Source organism: Abramis brama (assembly GCF_963993115.1).
Source record: "Abramis brama genome assembly, chromosome: 1".
Taxonomy (NCBI): Eukaryota; Metazoa; Chordata; class Actinopteri; order Cypriniformes; family Leuciscidae; genus Abramis; species Abramis brama.
The window spans coordinates 75955141-75974773 of record NC_139963.1 but is presented as its reverse complement, the minus strand read 5'-3'; the positions used below and the strand labels follow the sequence as shown (position 1 = coordinate 75974773).

The window sequence follows — 19633 nt, the reverse complement described above, 5'->3', positions numbered from 1 at the left end:
CCCATTTCCTCACATTCCCGTTTCTTATCTAATATTCCTAAATCAATTTTAACCTCAGAAATAATCCATTTCGGAACCTCTCCCCATACGGGTGACACACTACATTCCATATTAGCAATCTGATATTTCTCTGCTAACTGCTTTATCTTCCATCCATATCCTCTCTCGTTACTTAAGTATTCCCAACAATTATTTAAAACATCTTTAGCTATACTTTCTCCAGTGTAACTCTTTAAAGATGTCCAAAATACCAAAGACAATTTAACTCTCCGCATTTCATTCGCTTCTACTAATAATGCATTGACTGGAGTTGTTTTAATTGCTCCTAAGCATATTCTAATAGCTCTATATTGAATTCTATCTAGCTTTTTTAACAATGATTCTGACGCTGACCCATAAATCATGCATCCATAATCAACTGTCGATCTTATCAAGGCTTGATCAATTATTATCATTGAGTCTCTTTCTGCTCCCCATTCTTTCCCAGCTATTGTCCTCATCACATTTAAAACCCTCCTGCATTTTTTATCTATTTCCTCAATATGTTTTTTCCAGGTATATCTCCCATCTAACCACATTCCTAAATATTTAAAACTTTTAACTTGTTCTAAAGGCTTTCCATATAATAATAATAATTGAATATCCTTAAAATCTTCCTTTTTCCTACTGAATATCATATAACTTGATTTACTAGTTGACATTTTAAAACTCCATTCTATACTCCATTCTTCCACCTTTTTAATAGCTGTTTGCATACCTGAAATCACTTGCTTTGTATTTCGCCCTCTCTTCCAAATAGCCCCGTCATCAGCATATAATGCACATCCCACACCAAATCCTACATTGTCAAAGATATCATTAATCATAATATTGAAAAGAATTGGACTTATAACACTCCCTTGAGGAATACCATTTTCTGCCTTATAAATTAATGACTGACACATTCCCACTTGAACTACAAATGTTCTTTCAAACAAAAATTTAGATAACCAATTATACATATTTCCATCTATTCCTATCCTTGATGCTTTGATTAATAGCCCTTCTCTCCATACCGTGTCATATGCTTTTTCTATATCAAAATACACTACTGCCATGATTTCTTTCATAGCTATTGTCTTCTCTACTTCATTACTAACCTTGATTAATGCATCCATAGTTGATCTTTTACCTCTAAATCCACATTGATACTTACTAAATGTACCCTTTTTCTCTAGTTCATATGTTAACCTCTGAACTATAATCTTTTCCATTAATTTAAATACGTTTGAAGTCAGAGCAATTGGTCGATAACTTCCTGGGTTTGTTGAATTTTTTCCTGGCTTTACAATAGGGATTACTACAGCTTTCTTCCATATTTTTGGCATAATTCCTTCCATCCATATTTTATTATATAACTCAAGTATCTTTAACAATATACTATCTGACAAATGCTTTATCATTTTATAACTTACCCTATCCACCCCAGGAGCGGTATTGGCACATTTTTGTAATGCAACCTTCAGTTCTGTAAGTGTAAACTCTATATCCATACAGCTACTATTGCTATTTCTTTTCTTCATTATATCTGGATTTTTGTCTAAAATGTCCTTTTTCCTTAGCTCATATTCTTCTCCCAATTCTATTCTATGTGCTCTTTCTAAAACCTTACCTAACATGTTTGCTTTATCTATATCTATTACTGCAACTTTATCTTCTTCAATTAAAACTGGTATTAGAGCCGACTTCTTTCCTTTCCCACTCATGTTCCTTAACATATTCCATATTTTATCCATAGGAGTATCTTTTCCTATGGTAGAACAAAATTCTCTCCATCCTTCTCTCTTCGCATTCTTAATTATTCTTCTTGTTTTAGCTCTTGTTTTCTTATACTCTACCAAATTTCTCATACTCATATTTTCCCTGAGTTGTTTAAATGCTTTATTTCTTTCTTTAACCCCTTACCCCTCACCACCAATTTTGGCAAGGGCTGCATACATGACATACCCAAAATAAAAAGGTTGCTGCTCATAAGTCATTCTGAATAGACACATAACCAACATATATTTAGAAAGCCAACCCTTGAGAGTTTACAGTTCAAGACTCAAAATTAATCAGACTGTTATTAATATTGAGATATATAAGCTCAAACATAAAAACAAAAACAACAAATATTAAGAATATATTTATTAAATGTATAAAAATATTATGTGAATTTAGGATAGCAACTTATAACCACAACTAAAGTGTAGCCACAACTGTGGTCATGCTTCATTTCAATTCTGAGGATGATATCTCTAAAATTATGCATTTTATGAAGCCTATTGTGAGACCATGTCAGGGGAGAATTTGGAGAATTCTCAGAGAAGGCAAACAAGTTTCTCACCAAATAGTTTATTGCCCTCTAAACACACATTTACTGTCTCTGACTAATGTCTGGCGAGGAGAACTGGCCCCATTCATGTTCTTTTCATTTAAATCGACCAAGCTTTCACACCTGTGATGGTCTTCATCATTCTTTTATCCTTATTCTTTTGTTTGAATGCAGCCATTATAGCCTTTCTTCTGGCATAATGCTTAGCCATTGACACATAATGTGTAACCCCCATACACCACCTATTAGATCGGATAATCCACCTATTAACTTAAGCCTTGTTGTTAGAAAACAAACAACTAAAAAATATTCTTGGAACTTTTAATTGCGAATTATTTTTAAAAAATGATTGTATGGAATAGACATCTCCTGCAGCAGGTGCATTAGCACAACAGTTAGCCTCAAGCTACATGACACAATTTAATTTATTAATATTACACTTTTATTTAAAGCTCACTTTAAAACACCATCGAGTGTTTGTATCATATTCCGGTCGCGGTTTATAATGGTTTCAAGTCAGAAAACGATTTTGAAATATGTTATTTTTAGCATTTTATATGAAGCTATGGGCTATGCTTATCCTTACCTTTATTTTTTATTCATATAAAAATACCCCAAATCGCACGAAAATAACACACAAAACACACATACTTAAATCGTGCATTTATTAGAACTTGTTTCGGTGAAGAAATGTCACGTTCGCTTTGTTTATCGTGGATGTGCAGAATCAGGAAGTATACACAGGACGCGTCATGCAGAAGAGGTCACGTTGAACCACGTGAGATGATTGACAGCTGGACAGCCGAATCATATTTCTCCGAGGTCAGCTCTGACGCAAACCAGGAAGGGGAGACACAGAACAAGCTCCGTGCGCTGTGTGAGCTCTTCAGATCGCATAATTCAGTGGAAAATGAATAGAAATTGTATTCTGTATTGGCGAAATATTTTACTAACATATGATAATTAATCAATATTTCTCCAAATATGCGCACCATTGTAATAATTGCCCTGGCGGATTCTGTTTATTATATGTATTTGAGCACAAATAAACCGGAGAAGACGAGAATGGATGTTGTGTGAGTGATTAATTCTATTCAAAATAACGAATGTTACAGATTAATTATTTTGCACTCCTGTCATAAATTAAGAAATTAATGTCACTGCAAACCAGTTTAATCATAAACAGTGGTCAAATATCGAAGCTGGAGTCTTAAACCTTCCTTATGATGCTGATTTTGTCCAGATCAAGTAAGAGTGTGATGTTTTAAAAGAGTAATGCATTTTGAACAACTATGATTTGGGATCACCAGTGATCCCTGCCGGGCAAGTCAATTTGTCAATTTGTCCTTTTTTAACACTCTCATGAGTTTGTAAATCAACTTCAGGTTGGCTAATAAACCAGGGGGGTATTGGGGAAATGGTTACCGTTAATGAAAGTGATATATTATTTAGCAACATTCCTGTAGCCCATTCCTTTGCTTTCCATGCAAAACCTGTTCCTGTTGAGTTTATTGTCTCCCAACTCCCCTCTATTATTGCTTTTGTAAAATGTTCCTGTTTCTGCCCTTGTAAATTGATCCAGTAAGCAACAGATCATTTGTGGCGTCTTATTTCTAATGGGGACTCTCCTGTTTCCACTTGCATTGCTGAGATTGGAGTTGTTTTAATTGCTCCTGTGATTCATCTCAAAGCTCGTGCTTGAATTAAATCTAACCTTTTTAGCATATAGCTGATGCAGATCCATATATAATGCATCCATAATCCAAAACGGATCGTAAGAGAGCACAGTATATGTTGATCATAGATTGTTTATCAGTCCCCCATTCTTGGCCTACTATACATCTCATCAGATTTAGTACTTTGCTGCATTTCTCTTCTATATATTTGACATGAATTTCTCCATGGTAATTTGGAGTCAAACCATGAACCTAAATATTTAAAATTTGATACCCTTTCTAGTGGCTGTTTATATAAATAAAGTTTAATATTTTCTGCAATCCTCTTTTTAGTAAAAATCTGACAACATGTTTTGGATATAGAGAATCTAAATCCCCATTCCACTGACCATTTCTCTACAATCTCAATTGCTTCTTGAATTTTTTGCACTATATATTTAACATTTCTTCCCCTCTTCCACAATGCTCCATCATCTGCATATAATGCTGTTTTAATTCCTGGATGAATTCCTTCATATATATCATTGATCCAAATAAGAAACTTAAAACCCAATTATAAAATCTTCCTTCAATTCCAATTCTTTGCAACTTTAATAGCAATCCTTCTCTCCACATCATATCGTATGCTTTTTCGATGTCAAAGTATACTGCCACTAACACCTCTTTCATTGCTAGAGCCTTTTTTACATCTGTTTCTAATCTTATTAGTGTGTTTAAGGTGGATCTAGCTGGTCGAAAACCATACTGATCCGAGCTGTTAATCCTTTGCTTTCTAACACGTAATAAAGTCGATTAACGATCTGAATGTGAAAATGTCGTCATCAGAAGAATATGATATGGAAAGTTTCTGTTGTGCTCTAAAAGTACGAAAAATATTGTTACAATTTTTACATGGTACAATAACTGGTAGGTTACTGTTTTTATTATTGCTTGGCACACATTTTCAATAAATTTCTTGTGATTTGAATCTGATTTTGATTCAATATCGATTAATTTCGATAAATATTAGGTACAGATACATGTTCATTTTTCTCAAGAAAAAAGCATATCTCACCTAATGCTGTAAATATAATGCCCTGTCAGCTTTTATTATTATTAAAGGTTAAAAATAACTCAAATGAAATATAATAAGGGTTTTATTATAATGTTAAAATATTTTAACGATATATGTAAAAAAATATGTACAATTTTTTTATATAAAAATAAATATGTAAAAAATATAATAAATATGTAATATAGTGCACATATTTAGCAAAATAGCAAAATAGCTATTTTTTCTAGCCAACTAGCGTGCTATGGTCATTAATGTTCCTGAGGTAAATGTAGCGTCACGTGTAGGTTATAGTGTTCTCCAGCTGTTATTGAGCTCTTCCACGGGTGAAAAACACTGACTGATCGATATTATGTATGAGGGATATACATTTCGGTAAGTTGTACTGTATCTTTCAACACACCTATTGTCCATTCGTGTTTATTTGCTATTAACTAGTAGTGAAGAGTAAGAGATGATCGGTTCAGGCGATACAGAGATCTGTCACGTCACATTTACAAGCGCCAAAACCGTATTTATTGTTGAATTTCGTGATAAAATTGGCAGAATCTGAGAGCTGAGAGTGTTTCATATCAATAGTAGCCTTGTCTGTCGGTGTCAGTCCTCTTTGCTTCATGATTTTCCTCTGCGTGAGAAACTGGATGTGTGTCGTGAGAGCGAGTGAAAAGTGTCGATTGCGTGATTCTCAGCATTGGCAGCCCTGCATGAAGTCAAATTAATTTCCATAACACACCACTGAGGATTTGCTCTGCATGATATTAGCATTGACCAGCAGGTGTCGCTGTGTGCATTCCAAACCTGGAGAAATCAACCACTTTTACACACATCAGGCTGGAAAGCTTTAAAGCTTCATGAAGCTTCATCTCACCATCACTACCTTCAGGTTCACTCAGCTCAACAGTTATACGCTATATTAGCAATAATGATTATTTTGGGAGACATGGATGAGCTTTGATTGGTGGTTCCCATCATGCACTGCAACATTAGGCTTTATGTTTATTTCACCAGTGATGGTTGGTCAGATGAGATGAGAGGAAGTTAATAACCACAGGAGGAGCTGCTGATGTTTAAAGGAGGAGCTGTAACTATATATAATGAAGAGCAAGACTGACAGAAACAGAAAATGGCTGATAAGTGTGATCTGTGTCTGCTGGGACTGATCATTCTCTCTTCACTTCTCACAGGTAAAGAAATCTGTATTTTCTCTAAAGACATTTAGTGGAATTAGTCTGGAAAGAGTTAATTTGAACATGCTCAGTTTATTCTTGCACACATTCACGTTGTGATCTCAGAGTTGTGTATTGATACACACAGATCATACTGTATTATTCCTGATACTGGACATAGTGTCACTCAAACATCTGATGATGAAGAATTATCTTCATATTAAGAGTGTGTCAGTGATTTGAACAGCTCTCTGATAAAGACTAATAGTTTATTCTGGAGAGTGTGTTGTTTGCTTTAAGTCAGGAAAAATACTATGATTTAAAACTTCTGCTTTTTATGCTGGTGTGTTTTATGTTTCATTTATTAATATATATCATAATGATCACTGAGATATACTGTGTTTCAGGAACCAGTGGAGTGACTTATGATGAAGTGTTCATCAGTTCTGGTGAAAATTTCTCTCTGTCCTGTTATAATGCTCTTTCTGACTGTAACTCAACTACATGGGTCTACAATAACAGCTATAGAAACAGTCATTCAGCAGTTAAACCAGTTAAACCAGTTGAACTGATTACTGGAGGGATAAAGAATAAAGACTCAGAGAGACATGAGAGACTGAGTCTGGAGTCTGACTGCTCTCTGAACATCAAGAACGTCACAGTAGAAGATTATGGGGTATACATCTGCAGACAATATGTGAATGGAGAACAAGGACCTGAAGCTGATGTTTATTATGATGATGCACATGTTCTTCTGCATGTTCTTCATGGTAAGTTTATGATTATGTGGTCAATTTAAAAAGGGCAGATTCTCCCTTTAAACTCAGATGATGATTGAAGAGTCTGTGATTTGTGTCTTGTGTTCAGTTTCAGTGTCTTCATCTTCATCTTCATCTTCATCCTCACAGACTGAGATCAGTCCAGGCCGCTCTGTGACTCTCTCCTGTCAGCTGTATTCATTTTATGGATTCTCCTGTTATGATTGGGTCCGTTCTGAGGGATATGAGCTGTTGTGGGTGAATCAGGCTGGTGTTGATCTGAAGACAGACTCCAGATATCAGATATTATTATCATCATCAGATCCAGATCACTGTATCATAATCACTCTGACTACAACACTCCTGAATGAAGATGACAACAGAGAGTGGAGATGTCAGCTTACTCGCAGAAATCAACTCGAGACCTCAGTCAGATACACTGTCAAGTATTCAGGTGAGAAAACGCTCTTTTCTGACAGATTTGTGAAAACTTCCACAGATTGGCTCTACTCTTTCTGATGGCTTCATACGTTTTGGAGTTAATATTAGTGGTCAAAGTCATAAACTGCATAACAATCCTTATAATTCCCAATATTGGCCTCCTACATGGGTCATACATGATATATTGCATAAATCAGACGAGTGTATTAAAGCCTAGTATGACCCATGTAGGAGGTCGGCTTTAGGAATTATAAGGCTTATGTCCTTCATTCAAGCTGAAGGTTTATTTGCAGAAGCTCAACTGTGTTTCACTCTCATATAAACCAGGAATAAATTATACAGTAATACAGTTATACAGTTATACAGTAATACAGTACAGTCTCTTCTCAACTACTGCCATTCTCCTCCTGACAGCTTGAGAGTGAAGTAAGAAGATAATAGATGACAGACTCGTGCACATATTCATCATTTCTGTGATGTGAAGCTCCAGTATTATGTGATGATGATGTTGTGTATATGTGGCATTATGTGTTGAACTGAACTAACAGACGTGATCCACAGATCCAGCTGATACAGCATCAGAAACTGAAGTCTGTGTGAATGCTGGATCATTATACAGAGGTACGACACGTTCATTTATACTGACAGCTTTATAACATTAAACTATCAGTCAGTCTGTAAATGCTTCATCAATAACTGTTGATAGTTGAATACCCTTGACTTCAGTCATGTACAGTTTCTCTTCTTCCTCTCATGTTTCCTGCAGTGATTGTGAGTATTGTTGAGATCGCAGTGTTTGCTGCTCCTACTGTGATTCTTCTTCAGATCATCTGTGCAAGAAGAGCTGGTGAGTTTTGAGCCGCACACAATCTGATGATTCACACTCATCTGATCTGGAACAATCTGCAATCATGATAAAAACACATACGAGAGGTCAGTCAATGCTTTTATTTTGCAGGGAGGAAGGACTCGAAGCACCCAGAGGAAATAGAGATGCCGACAATATTAGAATAAAATACTGATGAGTTTAGAGCCAATCTGCAGCAATATTTACAATAGCAAAAACTTACAGAGGATTGTTCATTGTTTTATTTTCTTCTTCTCAGAAAACAGAGAAAAAACTCTGAGCACTTATAGTGACATAATCATGTTTAGATACATTTTTCTTGATTTTATAGATATATTTGCCTACAGTGTTGAAAGTCATTGTCTTGCGCTTCATATGTAAACTGCTTTAAATATAATATTAATACAGTAATGGACAGACTCAGACTGTATAATCTCTCTCTGTTCTGTGTGATGGAGCTGATTTGAGGATTCTTGGATCTTGTCTGTTCATTCCTGTTTTTAGCATCTTATTTCATTTTGAATGATTGCTATAATTTTCTTAATAAAACCTCTGCAGTTGTGTTTAATAAGTCTCCTTTCCTGATATGTTTGTTCCCTTCCAAGCAGGCTCGGGTAACTCCACTGCTTAAAAAAACAACATTAAACACATCACTCAGAGAGAGTTACAGACCGGTCTCTCTCCTACCATTCATAGCGAAAACACTTGAACGAGTTGCTTTCAACCAATTATCATCTTTCCTGTCTCAGAATAACCAATCTGGCTTCAAGAAAGGGCATTCAACCGAGACAGACAATTAGACAATATAGACAACCTGTCTATTCAACCGAGACAGCATTGCTGTCGGTCACAGAAGCCCTGTGAATCACAAAGGCTGCTTCCAAATCATCAGTCCTCATTCTCCTGGATCTGTCTGCTGATTTTGACACTGTGAATCATCAGATCCTTCTGTCCAGCCTCTCATCCCTGAGCATCACAGGTACTCCTCTCCACTGGTTTGAGTCCTATCTCACAGGTAGATCCTTCAGGGTCGCATGGAGAGGCGAGGTATCCAGAGCACATCAACTGACCACAGGGGTTCCCCAGGGTTCAGTGCTTGGACCCCTCCTCTTCTCCATCTACAGCACATCACTGGGACCAATCATACAGGCTCATGGTTTCTCTTACTATTGCTATGCTGATGACACACAGCTCTTTCTCACATTTTAACCAGATGATAAGCCACAAAATCACTCTCCAGAACATTCTCATTCACGGTTCCTTGCTGGTGGAATGATCTCGCCACCCTCATCCGGAATGCAGAATCCCTGACAACATTCAAAAGACAGCTGAAAACTCATCTCTTCCGTGAGCAAAATAATTATTTTATTTTCCTTTAATCCTCCCTTGTCTGACTTACAGTATGCTACTCTAAGCAGTGCCTGAACTTTGTATTTTGAGCACTTCTTGTGTTGTTTTTGCCTCTTCATGATGACTTGTGCTTGCTGTAGTCCTCATTTGTAAGTCGCTTTGGACAAAGGCTTCTGCTAAATGACTAAATGTAAATGATTGGCTCACAATGTCCAAACCACAGACAAAGCATCCACGGCAGGGACAGATCAGTCCAGATTTGTCACTGGTCCTCCGTCGTTCACAGACCGGAATGCTGCATCTTTATGTGTCTGTAAGTCCACTGAAGCGAGTTGTAGTTGAGAACCTGTGTGCAGTTTTATTTAGATCCAACATATGACCAAATACAAGATAAACAAAGACCCGACTTGACTTGAAACTTGAAACAAACATGAACATGACCATAACAAACTCAGTTGAGAACCCGCTTCAATAACCGAGAGCAGGGTTTTATTTTACCAAGCTGATGCTAATAATTACTTTACAATACTTTTAAAAACTGTTTTATAATTCAGGAGTCATGGATAGTGGAAACCTTTTCAGTAACAAACCAATTTTATCTGCTAAACTGCTAAAATAAAGAAGTGAAACTAACAGTAATGCAAAGAATAGCCTAAAAACTGTGTTCAGAGCAGATGTGTGTTGAGCCAGTGTGATTAACAGTATACGCACTTCTTGCACGTTTCACACATGTAAAGCAACACTTCACAGTGGGTCAGTGTCACCAACAGCAACTCTAGCAGAATTTATACACCAGATCACACCCTCTACCCCCATCATTTCTCTCATACATGTCCAAAAGTTCTTGTTGAGAATGAACAGAGGTTTAGATGTTTTATTAAAAATAATATAGTCACCGTTGTGGTGATCGGTGTTTGTATTAGTTGGTCTCTTCACCCTTGACTCTTTAACTCATTTGTTTTCCTCTGGCTGCTGTGACAGTGTTGTATGACCCCATTGTGCTGGAGAGTAGAGCCTGTGCTTCAGTCCAGCAGAAGATCTAGAAACAGTGATGATTTGCTGCATGTGGTTTTATTTAACATGCGGTGACTGTGTAGCTGCTGATCCAGTGGAAATCTCTGTATTTAAAGTATTTTTAAGTGGACTCAAATTAGTTAAGTGCTAGGGAGTTGATTTGAATGCATTTTTCTTATGCCAAATATTCCTCTAGTCTTTCTCTTGTGAAATGAGCAGTGTGTGTTCAGGTGAAGGAGTCGGTGTGAGTATGTGTTTGTGTGTGTGTACGTGTGTGTGTGTGTGTGTACGTGTGTACATGTGTACATGACTTAAACCTGAATGCACACAGACTCATGGGGACTCGTGTCACTGTGGGACCTAAAGTGAAGAGTAGTGTAGGGTTAGAATAAGAATAGCCTGTAAGGGTGGATTTCCTGCAGGGGTTCAGTCTGCAAGACTGCCGAATGACTAAAGAAACGTTGTCAGCAAGATGGTAGAAAACGTCTCAGGTTACGACTGTAACCTATGTTCCCTGAGAACAGGGAACGAGACACTACGTCAGAATGACGCAATGGGGAACGCCTCAGGCGTGACAGGTGTCTGAAATCACTATCAAATCACGGCAATCATAATGACCGGCGACAGCCCGTGAATCATTAACATGAATGATTAACGTGCGACCTGCAAGTATAAAAGGGAGCCTTGCAAACATGACAAACATCCTATCGTCTGAAGGGACTGTTGCAGGCAGGCCCCGAGGCATGGCAGGAAGACGTAGTGTCTCGTTCCCTGTTCTCAGGGAACATAGGTTACAGTCGTAACCTGAGACGTTCCCTTTCGAAAGGGAACTCTACACTACGTCAGAATGACGCAATGGGGAACGATATACCAACGCCACCATGCTGAGGGGAGTGCATGCCCAAAGGCAGTGACAACTGTCAGAACCGGCAATTCAAATGAACGCTAGAACCACTCACCCCCAGGTCACACTGGGCTGTCAGTGACAGCACTCCCTACGGTCATAGCCCAAGCTATAAGATTCCACAGAAAACCTCCATAAACATAGTTTAGTGAAAGGTCTACCTGGGCCTGCTCAAGGGCCTAGAACCACAACTTCAAATTTCTTAGAAGGGGTCCCTTCTAGGGAATGTGGCTAGGGAACCTGAGGGAACCCCAGCCAGTCACTATTCAGGGGAACGTGCCACCTGAAATGCCACCAGGCAGGCCTGACCTGGTGTCACTATATAAGACACAACAGTCTGGCCACTTCCTGTCTGTCCGAAGACAGAGCCTCTGGACACTTGCCTTTAGGAAGGCATCCAACCCGAGGGACTGCGAAGCAGGCAGTGAACCACTCGGACCGGATCTCAGAGACGGGATATCCTGGAGAGTATGACTCAGCATAGTGCTTTACAACCCTTGCCAGCGAGGGGAGTTTCTCTACTCGATCCACGGATCAACCCAGTGTTTGTGTTTCAAAACACTGAGGAGGCCTGTGAGGGCCTAAGGACTGATCTAACTGGGAGGCCTCATGAGAGGCCTACGACCGACTGACCAGACTCAGGAGACCACATACTCATACTGACCCTCAGTGAGGGGAGCATTAGATCTACCTGGTAGGCAACCAGGCTGTAGCAGGATAAAAAAGGTTCCAGAAGGGAACCCGTAGCAGAGAATAAAACTTGAGTCGAGCCAGGGCGCAAGCTCACCTTCGGTAGCTGCCTGATGAAGGTCTGCTAAACTGAAAGTAAGCGGCCATTTAGCTTACAAAACCCAGCACCACTGTGAAACTACTCTCAGGGAGACCTGGAGAGGCCTACTACCTGACAACCACAGTATGTGGGAGCTCACCTTCAGAGAGGCCTGGTGAAGCCTACTACCTGATAACCACAAAACGTGGGAGCTCACTTTCAGAGAGGCCTGGAGAGGCCTACTACCTGAAAAACCATGCTAAGTGGAAACACACAGTAAGTGGGAGCAAACCCTTCAAGGAGGCCTGGTGAGGCCTACCACCTGATAACCACAGTGCATGGGAGTTCACTTACAGAGAGGCCTGGAGAGGCCTGCTACATGACAACCACAAAATGTGGGAGCTCAACTTAAGGGAGGCCCAATGAAGCCTACTACCTGATAACCACAGTACATGGGAGTTCACTTACAGAGAGGCCTAGAGAGGCCTACTACCCGTTACCAGAAAACCACATTAAGTGGAAACTCAGGTATGTTGGAACTCAACTCCAGGGAGGCCTGGTGAGGCCTACTACCAGAGAACCATGACATGAAGGAGCTTACTTTCAAGGAGGACTGGAGAGGCCTACTACCTGAAAACCACAGCTGACAGTGGGCCAGACTGGCAGTCCAGTTGACTGTCTATGGGGCTTTGCCTTCAGGGAGGCCTTATGAGACCTACTACCTGATAGTTCAACCTCAGGGAAGCCTGTGGGGCCTGCCACTTAATACCACAGTATGAGGGATTTAGCCCTCAGGGAGGCCTAGTAAAGCCTACCACCTGATCACCACAAAAAATGTGGGAGCCCATCTTCAGGGAGGCCTGAAGAGGCCTACTTCCTGAAACAGTCTAATCAGCTGGATGTAACTGCTGCTGGGGACTCGCCTAACAGGGAGGCCCGGTCGAGCCTACTAGCTGATAGCAAGTCTTTCTGCTACATTAATAAACACTGCTGGAACCATACTTATAAAAAAAAAAAACTTTTCCTATAGTTTTGTCCTAGTGTATGCTTCACAATGTTGTGACCCACCTCCGAGGAGGCCTGTTAAGACCTACTACTCGGTAGTGAGCCTTCTGCCCGAACTACCAGGGCCAACCACCGAAGGTGAGCCGGCCTAGGAGCCCTATTTTAGGGGCTACCCGGTCAAGGAGGCCTGCTGGGGCCTACTACCTAACTGTGCAGCCTTCAAGGCAGAAAAACCTGTTACTACAGCGCTTACAGCATCCTGGTACCTAATCACATTGCCAAAGGCAGTGTACTCAGCAAAAGCAATACCCTCATAGCCGGGGAGTACAACATACGCCACTCTGCCTAGTGGAGGCCCCACTCTAAGGGCCTACCTACTATATGCATGGGCGTCAGCTCATGGCAATGCTCTGGCTTCAAGGGAGCGGAGTTCAAAAGACCGGAATGAAATGTAGTTAGAACTCCCTGCTCAACCGGAGCCATCATGGTGTGAGGTAGATAATACAGAGCTGAGAATGGACTACTCAAAACTACCCTGAGTTAGCAGGGGAGTAACACCATATGCTCCTGAAATATTAGACAGGGAGCGGGCCTGCAAGTGGCTCCAAATTTGACAGGGATTTGTCCTGTGCCCAGCCTGGGGGAGCGGGGCTTGCTTGCAAGCCAACCAACTTTCACCCATCGTTCGAGCGGTTCAGCTCAACGGGCTGAGTGGAGCCAGCTCTAGAGACCTAAAAACAAGTAGCTCTGTTCGGCAGGGTCTGGCAAACTATCCTATCGCAGAGCGAAAGACAGCCTGACCCTGCCTGAAGGATCATACCTCAACTACCACCCTGCATTACTCTATCACCCCTGAATGCAGTGAAAGGGGCGGGCCTTGGCCAACAACTCCCACTTAAGGGAAGAGGCTGAAAACTCGGGGAGGAAGCCTAACACATAATAAAATGCGGCAGCTATACTTAGCAAAACGCCTCCAACATCCCAAACATAGCCTAGGCCAGCTACAGAGGCGGCCCGGGTTAGGGCCGACCTACAAGCATAGATCTACCTGAGGGCTCGGAGGAGCCACAGCCTACTTGATTGAGAGGCTGTGAAACACTCAACCTACTGACACCTTACAGAGCTCAGGGGAGCGAAGTACTCAGGATACCAATGTCACAAACCGAAAGGTAGGACATAAGATCTATCTGAAGCGCCAGCGTCAGTCTAAACCTAAAGTAAAAAAGCCTTCTTTTTTTTTTTTTTTTTTAGGAAGACCAACTACTCTACCCCTAAGTGGCTTAAAGCCCTGAGGCTAACATAGAAATGAGTGGTGGCCCACCATGCATAAAAATGTTATGACAGGAAGGCCCTCACCTACTCACACGGGAGCCAAACCTTTTTTGAGCTTCCCCTAAATCGTTCTAGCCACAAGCTGGGGGGCTTCAGGGCCCTGAAGTTCCAATACCTTACCTCATTGCTCCTCTAGGAATGACCCCCCTAGGTCTATACAGGGAACAAGGTCTGTAGAGAAATACAAATCGGTGTTAGTATACACACAGAAATTATAATAAAACCAACCAGTTCACCTGCGGCGTGCGAAGTGAAGACTCGCCAGAGAGTTCTTTATGAACCTGGGGTCCACCACTTTACATGCCTGAAAGAGGCGCTCTTACCAACCAAGCCGAGGCGGGCCATCAGAACTTTGTTCTCATCATAGGCCCAGCCCCAGGCCTGGTGTGAAAAACGCCTGGGGAGTCGGGAAAAAGAGAAGAGGGCTGGGATTGTAACCACCCTCCAGGAGATGATCCATTACTAACGCTGTGATCGTTTGTACTGGATCACCTCCCTCAGATCCTTCTTTTTCCTGCGGGAGTCACGCCTCCTCTGTGACCTGCTCCTGCATGGAGGGGGTGCACGAGAGGCGACACTAGCTCTCTGGCCCTGTCTACGGCCCTCAGGTCGTGAAGGGCCAGGCTCTCCCGCCTGTCTGGGCTCGGATCCGGATCTCAGCGGTATACAGGTCTTGAATGCCGCTGAGCGCGCCTTCGCCTCCCTGAACTTTCCAACCACCGCCTCCACGGAGGTGCCAAAAAGTTCAGAGGGCGAAACCGGTGCATCAAGGAGAAAGGCCTTCTCTTTCTCCCCGATGCCAGCCAGGTTCAACCACAGATGCCTCTCCGTGGCCACCATTGCCGCCATTGATCGCCCGATCGCAGCGGCAGTATGTTTAGTGGCCCGGAGAGCAAGATCTGTGGTGCGGCGCAGCTCAGCCACCGCCTCAGGGGACAGCCCTGCCCCCTGGTCGAGATCCCCCAGCAGGTCGGCCTGGTACGCCTGCAACACCGCCATAGTGTGCAGGGCAGCACCGGCCTGACCCGCTGCCGTGTATGCTCTGCCATTCAAACGCGCTGTGGTCTTGAGCGGTTTGGATGGCAGGGCTGGAGCACTCAGCGTCGACGCCCGCCCAGACACGAGATGGTTCGCAAACGTCTCGTCAATGGGCGGCATCGACACATACCCATACTCGCCGATCCCTTCAACATCAGCAAAACTAGCCCGCTGATGTCGGTGGATCCGAGCAGAGTATGGGTTCTTCCATGCCCTCTCGATCTCAGTATGGAGATCGGGAAGAAATGGAAGGCTCGCCTGAGCTGGTGGTCTATGGCCGGGGAGAAATCGATCGTCCAACCTGCCACGAACAATTTCTCCCCTAACGCGCCGCCATGGCAGTTGCAACCTGTCAGTGGCGCGTTCCATTACATCCAGCAGCTCAGCATACACGGGGCAGGGTGGCTGAGAGGGTTCAGGATCCACCTGAATGACCTCCTCCTCATCCATCACCTGCCCGTCCTGAAGAGCACCTGTTGCAGGAATAGTCGGAGAAAAATCTTCTTCGTCATCCACCTGCAACTCACCCTCGTCATCCGCCGAATCATCTGAGAGGTTAACACCCCTCTCAAGACGATCGGCGAGATCCCTCTGAGAACCCCATGACATCAGTCGCCGCTCTGCCTCAGCGCGAGCGGGACCTGAGCCACGAGGTACAGATGGTGAGCCCTCTTCGCTCGAGAAGAGGGCTAGACGAGAGCGGAGCATTTTCAAAGGAAAATGCTCACAGTTTGCACAGACAGCTCCCTCAAGAGCCGCCTGTGCGTGCTCTTTGCCCAGACAGAGAACGCACAGTTCGTGTGTATCACCCGGCGTCAAATACCTTGGGCACGGATCTGCACACTTCCTGAAGCTTCCAGCCTTCTCCGTGCGTTTCATTTTTCTTTGCCGACTTTTTTTCCCAGCGAAATCAAACAGACAGTCCCTGAAGACGAAAGGATGGTTGTCATGTTTGCAAGGCTCCCTTTTATACTTGCAGGTCGCACGTTAATCATTCACGTTAATGATTCACGGGCTGTCGCCGGTCATTATGATTGCCGTGATTTGATAGTGATTTCAGACACCTGTCACGCCTGAGGCGTTCCCCATTGCGTCATTCTGACGTAGTGTAGAGTTCCCTTTCGAAAGGGAACTGCACATTTCTTGTCTATTCCACCCACTGCCACTTATACCAACGACGGAAATAAGCGCAGTTACAATAGCTTAATATGTGGGAGAGCGTTGCTGTAGAGAGTGATGATCTTGTTTTGCAATATGAAGCACTTCAAAGTCAATACCAAATCAAAACTAGTTAGCACATTATTTGTAATTGAAAAGGTTTAATGACAAAATATGGTTATGGTTACACTTAAAATAGTTACAAAATAGATGATATGATAGCTTATACCATTAGCCTTAAAGTGTAAGTTGCAGGTAAAATTTTTCACGAAGAAAATGCAATAAACATAAAGATAAGAACCGCCCACCACTGTTTTGTATGTGTTTCATACCAAAATGCTGAATATAATATGAAAAGTTGGTACTTTTTAGTGGTTTTAAGCACTCCCTCTCCCTTCCACTAGGCTGGGCGTGATGTCATAAAAGGAACTCCAAGCCTAGAGTTACTGTAGTCTAATGGCAAGTAGGCTAGCAGTTATATTGAAATAACTCAATTGTAAACATAATCGTGTGTGCTGGCTTCAAGAGGACCGTGATCCCGCCTGAAATGAGAGTAAGCTATTCGCAAAACAAACGGGTTCAGGCAGCATGCACGCAAAGTCAAACCGAACTTTTATTTTGACGGGTTGCCGTGAAGACCTTTGAGTTTCTGTGTGTGTATGATATGACGATAGTTTTTCTCAAATGAAACGGTAAAATGACTCATAGTGGCTCTGGAGATGAATTTCATCATGTCATCATATCGTGAGTGGCAGCAGCTAGACTGAAAACAGTGCGCGCATCACTCGTGCTTCAGTGTGTGTGTGTGTGTGTGTGTGTGGTAAATGACACCGCGCATCTGCGCCATTCATTCACACAGAGACAAAGAACATGCAATGTTAATATTTAAATAGTATTTCTGCAGTTTAATATACACAGACACTCGTGGTATATATCGGCTAGACGGCTACAGTGCTCATCATAGTAATAAAAGTTAGTCTGGAGCCCCGTGCTTAGATAAACATGGAAGCGACTTAACGCAGCTGCCTATTACTGGGTGCCGAATATACCCGGTACTACAGAAATGCTGGTACCGTCACATTTTCAGTACCGAAGTACCGGTATTTTGACAACACTAGTTTACCACCTCCCCAGTCTCCCAGTCGTTCTCCATAATCGAGCCACAAACAGTAGGAGTCTAGCAGAGTATGGTTGCAACTTCCTTCTATGACGTCATCACCCAGTTGCTGTAAAAACGCGCTACCTTGAAGAAACCCCAATAAATGTTATTTTAACGCATTTTAAGACAGAAATGTTTACATATATATGTAACAGGTACAGAAAGTGTACTATTAAATGTATATATTGTTTATAAGAATTCACCCAAAATTGTTCGTTTATTTATACCTGATATCTCTGCCTAATTGAAGAGTGAGTGCTTTCCCCTTTAATTGTGATGACGTCATGAGTCAGTATATCTTCCTGTTCTGTCCCCTCCTCTTCCTCTTTGCATTAGTGATGCAGTGGAGAGGTGAGGTTATTTTGGGCTCCTGATAATCTTATTTAATCCTAATTTTAATTGTTGCTTTTATGCCTATATTTTCACTCTAATTTATGTATATATTTTCATTTTATCTATCTGTGTGGTTATTTTCGTCATTTCACCCCGATTGAGCTATGTTTTTGCATCTGAGCCTAAATGTGAAACGAGAGCACGTAACAAGTGTACATCACATTTGTTTTATAGAATTAAAGAGGGCGAATCTCACTAAGAGGCTGATTACATTTGTTTGTACATCAGGTATGTTTTCTGTTATATGCATTTTATTGTTATGTGATTTATTCCTCTTTGCATTGGTGATGCAGTGGGGAGAATTAAAGAGGGCGAATCCCACTAAGAGGCTGATTACATTTGTTTGTACATCAGGAATAAAAGATCGGTGAAACTGCGAATGCTGTCTTATTCTTCTCATACCAACCAAAACACAACGCAGACAACAGACCAGTTACACTTGGTGCCGTGATCATTTCGGATCATCAGATCAGCGCTTCGCCGATCGCCGTGGTTGCGTGACGGCTCGCACGCTTCGCCGCTCTTCTTCCTCGACGATCTTCCCCATCGCCATCGCTCGCGGCGGCGCCGTGCTCGCGCACAAGGAGGGCGCGCGTGTGTGATGAACTGCGTGTGATATCGCGGTCCGGACTGTTGTATCTTAAAGGGACGGTAAAGAGAACTAACTTCCTGATCGACTTTTTGTTCTCTCTCCGGAGCACTTTCGTTGGTTGTTGGTGCATTCTGAACAGAGACTGATAAGCACCACGGGACGCTTCATTGTACTTCAAGCATCGTATCCTTTATCTGTACTGTATATAATCAATGACTGTTGATGCATTTTAAACAAGGAAAATTATATAATTGATTTTGAGAAGGGAAATTTTATTTTCATCAGAATTTTGATATTGAAGTTTTATTTTGAGTCATTTGATTTCATATATTTCCTTGCATATTTTAAGTATGCTTGAACTTTTCATCATTTAAGGTTACACAGTTTGTAACATAATTTGCTGTCATTTTTACATGTTTTATCTGTTTCACTTTACAAATTGAAGCATGTTCGAGGATACTAGCAAAGACGATTTCAGTCCTGTGACACAATCTAATGTCACTTTTCCTTTGGGCAGAGGCAGTGGACCTGAAATGTATCGAAATGAGGGGGTTTCTGAATTTACACGTTGTTATGGGACAGGGAGGGCATTAGCTAATTTGGGACTTGACCATGTGCGCACAGCTG

The 19633-nt window shown here is 41.8% G+C and overlaps 1 protein-coding gene and 1 long non-coding RNA gene across 2 annotated transcripts; both read left to right on the top strand.

Annotated features, from left to right (window-relative positions):
• Nucleotides 1–2912: 2912 nt before the first annotated feature.
• Nucleotides 2913–8971, top strand: LOC311089590 (uncharacterized protein). Its single transcript, XM_084124334.1, has 7 exons — nucleotides 2913–3429; nucleotides 6089–6264; nucleotides 6654–7016; nucleotides 7114–7458; nucleotides 8007–8066; nucleotides 8212–8292; nucleotides 8404–8971. Exons 2-7 carry the CDS (start codon nucleotides 6204–6206, stop codon nucleotides 8457–8459), a joined length of 966 nt encoding a protein of 321 aa, XP_083980460.1. The 5' UTR covers nucleotides 2913–3429; nucleotides 6089–6203; the 3' UTR covers nucleotides 8460–8971.
• Nucleotides 8972–9407: 436 nt separating this feature from the next.
• On the top strand, nucleotides 9408–19210 carry LOC311066251. Its single transcript, XR_014603044.1, has 3 exons — nucleotides 9408–9639; nucleotides 18589–18642; nucleotides 18769–19210. It is a non-coding gene; the product is annotated as an uncharacterized lncRNA (long non-coding RNA).
• Nucleotides 19211–19633: the final 423 nt, after the last annotated feature.

Bases quoted from the DNA above. Each gene is read 5' to 3' on its own strand.
- LOC311089590 (XM_084124334.1), top strand. From the start codon at position 6,204: ATGGCTGATAAGTGTGATCTGTGTCTGCTGGGACTGATCATTCTCTCT. The intron at 6,265-6,653 runs GTAAAGAAATCT...ACTGTGTTTCAG, and splicing joins TCTCTCTTCACTTCTCACAG to GAACCAGTGGAGTGACTTAT. The intron at 8,067-8,211 runs GTACGACACGTT...TGTTTCCTGCAG, and splicing joins TGCTGGATCATTATACAGAG to TGATTGTGAGTATTGTTGAG.